Below are 6,000 nucleotides of genomic sequence, written 5' to 3'. Positions count from 1 at the left end.
CTGCCTGACGCTCTTCAGGGCTCTGAAATGTTTTAAAAAGCAACAGTGTTTTCCCAATGTGTGCAGGTTTGGGCTCAGTTTCTGCTTTAACAGTTCAATTTCAAGCTCATTATTTTAATTTCTGTTTAATCTTTTTATGAATATCATTATTTTTAGTGACCTGACTTTCCCTGAACATGCAGAACTTTATGTCCCCTCATGGTTTTGAACATTTTGCTGATTCTCACCTTGGACTCTGCGATGGCCATTTTGACTATTTTTCTGACATTTTATGGACTAAATTATAAATCAGTTAATCAAGGAAATACTTTCCAGATTAATCAATGATGAAAGTGATTGTTAGCTGCAGCCCTAAAACAGTATTCCCACCAACTGATTCACACAAAGGAAACACGCACAGCTCAAAAACATTCAGTAAAAATATGATTTCATTCATAATATATACAAAATACAAATACAATTTATGTACTAAAATGTACACACTCAAAATTCATTAAGCCTTGTCAGTGTTTACATTCAGTAAAAAACGAAATTCACACTGATAATCATCCATTTTGGAGAAAGAAAGGAAAAAAGTACTCGCTTACAGAAATGTAAACATACACGGTGATCCATATTTACAAAAGGACGAGAAACACAGACCGCTGGAAAAACTGGGGCTTTTAGCGACCATTTCTGTCCTCTGCAGTCGTCTCACAAATGGCCTTGTCAGTTCTGATCAGTGTGAGCACAAACATACCAGTGATTTCAAGAAGAGAAATAGCTTATTTGACATGAAGTGAATGGGGTGGTGGGGGAGGGGATAACGTCAACGTTTAAAACATACAGTCAGGTGCTTAGGTAAGTACCAGTGATCACAAAAAATAAACAGTTTTCTCGAATATAATGAACATTTGAGTCATTTTGGTTCGGAGTTTGTACTCTGAGTCTTTGGATTGTATTAAAATTAGAAACCACTTCTTTTAGTGAGCAAAAACTCCAACTTAACTTCTAGAGAAGTGACATAAGATTATTTCAGACATTATATATTTGATGGTCAGAACTGAAACAGAGAAAGCTATTGGTTTAGTGAATACTGCTCAGCTGATTGAAGTTATACAAATAGTAACGTCTCCCTTACAAAAATACACATAAATCTTGATCACAAAATCCTTCTTCTTAAAAATAGCAGTAATTTTATATCTATTAGTTATTTTTTAAGACTTCTACAGTAAAGCATGAGAAAAATAACTTTTCTGTTCTGCTCTGATAAAAACATTCAAAAGAATAGAAATAAATTATTAGCAGTACAAGTGTGATTCGGGTTATTTGTGTGCATCTTGCTCAAGTCTCGAGAAACGTCCTCTTGTGAAGGTGAGGTTTTGTTGGAAATTAACTTCTCAGGTGAAGCAGGTGACTTTGTGTCGCTGTGAATCAGTCGTGGGTCGGCGGCTCTCTGTGGGCGTCAGAGGAAAACGCTGCTGTGCTCGACAGAACGGACTCACAGGCTGTTCCCCGAGCCAGAAACATGAGCAGCACAGATGGCGAAAATCAGATCTTTTCTCCTGCTGGGTGAGATGTGTTTTAACTGTATCTCCGGAAACTAAGCAACAGTCCTTTTAGAGTCTTTTATTTTTTTTCTCAGATGAACTTAGTCGAGTCTCTTTTGCTGATGAGGACTTCCAGCAGCCGCAGTTTGGCTTTAATGTGCTTGTATTCGTTGTACTCCACTGCCAGTGGGGAGCGGTCCTCCTTCTGCACATTTCTATGGGAACAAGACGTGGGCGGAAGACAAACATTAAGAAACGGAGAAGGCTCAGCTGTGGAAAAGCTATTATTCATTATGGTGCCTCTGTTATATAATCTGAACAAATTCTTTTCTTTTACCTTCCGTTTTGTCTAAAGAACTGGTCCTCAAACTCTTTCAGGTTTTTGCGGATTCTCTTCTTCTCCTCTCTAGTCTCCTGGAGTTGCTCCACGAGCTCCTGCCTGCGAGAGAAAGTAAAAATATTTAAATATCTTGCATTAAAATATTTAATATAAAATATAATATTTATATAGAAGTGTAATGGAGCAGCAATATTTGCATCTGAAATGTAATGAGGTAGAAGCATAAAGTGGAATTAAATTAAATGTACTTGTTTGTCTTCTCTCTTTTCAGTAACTTACATGGTGGCGGAGTGAAGGTTGGATAGCCTCATGTCTGTCGTGTTCTTAGATGGAGAGAGTTCGTCCACTGGTGAAATGAAGCCGTCCACTTCCTCGTCCATGTGATCCAGGAAGCCCAGCATGCTGAGGTCGGGCCTGACGGTCACGGTGAACTGAGTCTTTGAGTCTCCGTCGTCCTCTGAGCCGTCCTCTTCCTCCTGCGGGGGCATAAAGAGGTCAAAAGGAGGCCGAGGCTTAAAAACATCACATCGTGCAGTGAGTGGTGTTACTGATATAAACCCGAGGCTGTCGGCCGGGCCCCCGGGCTCAAACACTGCAGTGAGTGAGGGTCGTGCAGTGTTAGTCGTCAGTGGTTACAAATCATCACGGTACAGCAGCAAAATGCACTTCAATGGTCCTCGTTTGTGATTCACGTCTATACTCATTAGTATGGATTTACTGAGCACAGTCGACTAGAAGGCACATACCCCACAGAGAACCGGCTTTATGGAGTCTAAGAGTCCTGAACCAGCTATAAACAATCTTCATTAATAATGAGCAAAACACATTGAGAGCAAGGATTTAGTTCTACTGCAATTTGAATCCAGTTTGTCTTAAAACACATTTAAAGGATCACTCTGGTTCACTGCAACTTGGGTTTTACTTCTGTAGCTTTGACCATCATTTCTACTGGACTCACGAAAGTAATTACTGAACTGTAAAACTGTATGATGTTTTTTTTGTCAGTCTCACACATTTAACATCCCGGATCTCAGTGATTAACAAGAGGAATGATGACCAAAACCCTCAAAACAGGACTCAAGGTGATCACCCCTTATAACAGAGCATTAACAGTTTCTATGTATTTGCATCAAAATCACAGAATGATTCACACATCACGTCCAGGCAGCTACTGATTCAACATGTCTACAGGTGCTTGTCTACTGATGCTGGTGGCAGGAAACAGGCAACTGCCCAATCAACAGGCAGCAATCAGGTTCATTAGAGGGGTAAATGGTAGTAAATAAGAGGGAGGTGGGGTTGGAGGGTAGTACGTTGGGGGCAAGGAAGGGGAGCTGGCAACTGATTACGGAAGCAGCAGCAGCAGCAGCTCTTCACCTTGATATCATCGAAGAAGAGTGCGGTTTCGCCCTCGATAATGGGCTGAAGGAGGGGACCTCTGCGCTTGCTGGAGGGAGAGCCCTGTGGTGACGGTTAAGAAGGAGGAGTTAACCACTCTGAGACGCTCACTCTGGTATTTGCAACGAGAAAACGCCACACTTCCTTCCAGTTTTCACCGACTTCCATGCCTGAACTTTTATCAGAGCTGAAGCTAAGCAGAGTTTTCCGTCTTTACTTTCTATTCTTCCTTTTGTCCACCACCACATTGTTTTTCTACAGGAGGTTTAAATGATAATAATATTGAAAATTTAACTTGACTCTAATCCGTCTCTTAACCTCTTAACAAGCAGCAGCTTGAAAATGGATTGAAGTTGAGATGACAACCACTTGACCACTTTGCTTATTTTATAGCAGGAGTGTGTACAAAACAGTAACAGTAAACAGTAAAATTAAAAAAAAAAAACCATAAAAATAATTAAAAAAAAAAAAAAAGCTGAAAAACACTGTACTACAATGTCATTTGGCCTCTCAAGGATAATAAAAATGCTCCACCATAACTACTATTGTACAGAATAATCTATGGCAGTGGTCCTAATTTGCATGACGGGGATTAGACGTAGTGCATTTTATAATGTGTATATACTGTTGGTGCATAATGCAGATCATACCTTACATAATAAAAATGGTTATTAAATAGTTAAGTACATAAATAATAGGGAGCATTTATCCTACTCTTATTATTATTATTATTATAGTATTATTTCATGGAACAAACAAATATTCAATGAAAACAATATTCAGAGCAGCATTAATAATACTGCAGTTTTGTTTCTGTTTATCTTCTATTCAGACTACGTAGACAGACAGGAGAGATAACCACTTTTACAGTTTCTGACCCTCTCCTGCACTCATCTGTTCACTTCCCGTGAACTCAGTGTGCCACCTATGAGCTCCTTTACGACCGGAGGTTCCACTAAAGCAGCTAAAGCTGGACTTAGAGCTTGGTGAGATGGATAACACGTCTGTGGCACGACTGCCACCAGTTCCCACAGTAGGCGTTTAAAGCCAACACGAGCTGGGATTACGCGTGCAGACGTTTGAACAGTGTGATGGTGATTTGCTGCTCACTTGGCAACGAGCGGCAGAGCACAAACACGCAGCTGTGGAGGGAAGAAAAAAAGGGAGGTTAAGATGTGACACTTACAATGACAGGGATGGTGGAGGCTCTGCACAGGATCTGCTTGACCAGGCGATACCTATCGTACAAGGGTTTCATGATTTGCCTCTCGCTTTTGGTGACCTATAAGAGCAAAAAAGAGAAACAAAGACACCTTGTTAGCACAGTATTACTTTCTTTCTGTCATCCTCTGTATCCCTGCAGACTAACTAGCTGCAGCACTAACATAAAACAAAATGACAGCTAACCCAGATTGGCCGACAACAATTCTGCAGCCGTGCCTCAGAGCATGAAGGTCATTAACCACAAAACACCGGGGCACACAGCGTGAAGAGGCACGGGGGTGACAGAAAGGTCAACTGCACTTCCTGACATACAGCAATACTAGTTGGGATTAGACGACACAATTATTGCAATTGGATGTGGTCTGACATCAAACAAAGAGCATGTCAATTCAGCTCTGTTCTGGGTCACAATCACGCTGTAAACAAGATTTTCTCTCTTTGTGCCAACAGTGCTGGCAGGAGATCAGACATATGGAGTGTGCTGTATGCGTCTGGGTGGAAGCGGAGGTGGAGGGTGACTTACTGGTCGGCCATGTATGCTCTCATAGTAGAGGAGAGTTTTCTGCAGGGCGACTTTCTCTGCCGCGATCTGCTCCCGTGTCATATCCTGTCAGCAGGGGGATAGGAAGTGAGTCAGCATGTTTTAGAAATGACCTGAGTTCATTATCTGTTGCATGCCCACACACACACACGCGCACACATTTCAGCGGCATAATAAATTCAAACCCAGCCGCCTCCTTTGAAAAGTATGCTGTTTTATCTTCCACGCAACATCCATTTGCTAGAAACGTTTTATTAATTCATCCCTGTCAGTGTGTGACAGGGACATGGTTTTACCTTGATGTCCTCGGGGCGGTTCACCTCCTCCCTCTTCTCCTGCAGCTTCTTTAAAATCGTTTCCAGGGTGCTCTCCACCGACGGCTTTGGCACTTTCTCCTGCTGAGGTTTCTTCTCCAGCTGAGAGCCGAAGCTTTTGGGCAGTGTGTTGCTGCGCTGACGGGTCAGAGGCGGCAGATCCTCTTCAGACTTCATCAGCTTGTGTTCTGGTGAGGAAGAGAACTACATATGAGCTTCAGTGATTTTAACTTAAATCATCTTGTTACAGTGATTAATTTTTATGTCCTACCTTTAAGCTCTTTACGAAGCTTGGCCAGTTCATTTACCCATCTCAGCACTTCTGGGTTTGCAGCTTTATCACTGTGGGAGGGCTGGATGGAAAAAAAAAACAATGAAACAAATGAAAATTGATTCACCTTTCAAAATAAGGCAACAGCATTGAGGATTGCTGCTCACATGAACATAACTGTAAATCTTTACTGAAGCTCTGTGTGGGATCATCAACCCTTTTATAAGGCAAGTGGCCTTGCAAAGAAACAAGGGCACAGCTTTATTCTCTATTTTCAATTCATTTTAATGACTGATCAGAGTCTCCTCAGGCAGTGAATAACCTTGTTTATGGCTTGTAAAAATGTCTTTCGGTTCAGATTTTGTGTGGCAAGGCGTCATTTT

At 41.5% G+C, this 6,000-nt stretch overlaps 1 protein-coding gene across 4 annotated transcripts in view; it reads right to left on the bottom strand.

The window, feature by feature from the left end:
• Positions 1–410: 410 nt before the first annotated feature.
• fam13a (family with sequence similarity 13 member A) overlaps positions 411–6,000 on the bottom strand; it is a 50,835-nt gene continuing 45,245 nt past the window's right edge. For 2 of the 4 annotated variants that reach the window (XM_041036164.1, XM_041036167.1), the window contains 8 exons: positions 5,618–5,699; positions 5,329–5,534; positions 5,015–5,098; positions 4,454–4,549; positions 3,247–3,330; positions 2,149–2,345; positions 1,867–1,968; positions 411–1,744 (listed from right to left, as the gene is read on the bottom strand). In XM_041036164.1, the coding sequence (XP_040892098.1) occupies positions 1,621–1,744; positions 1,867–1,968; positions 2,149–2,345; positions 3,247–3,330; positions 4,454–4,549; positions 5,015–5,098; positions 5,329–5,534; positions 5,618–5,699 (975 nt within the window). In that variant the 3' untranslated portion in view covers positions 411–1,620. The remainder of the gene's footprint in view (positions 1,745–1,866; positions 1,969–2,148; positions 2,346–3,246; positions 3,331–4,453; positions 4,550–5,014; positions 5,099–5,328; positions 5,535–5,617; positions 5,700–6,000) is intronic. The other 2 variants (XM_041036165.1, XM_041036166.1) reach the window with 1 other exon arrangement.

Source organism: Toxotes jaculatrix, chromosome 4, assembly GCF_017976425.1.
Source record: "Toxotes jaculatrix isolate fToxJac2 chromosome 4, fToxJac2.pri, whole genome shotgun sequence".
Lineage (NCBI taxonomy): Eukaryota > Metazoa > Chordata > Actinopteri > Toxotidae > Toxotes > Toxotes jaculatrix.
The sequence above is the reverse complement of the archived record's forward strand: the minus strand, read 5'-3'. Positions and strand labels throughout refer to the sequence as shown.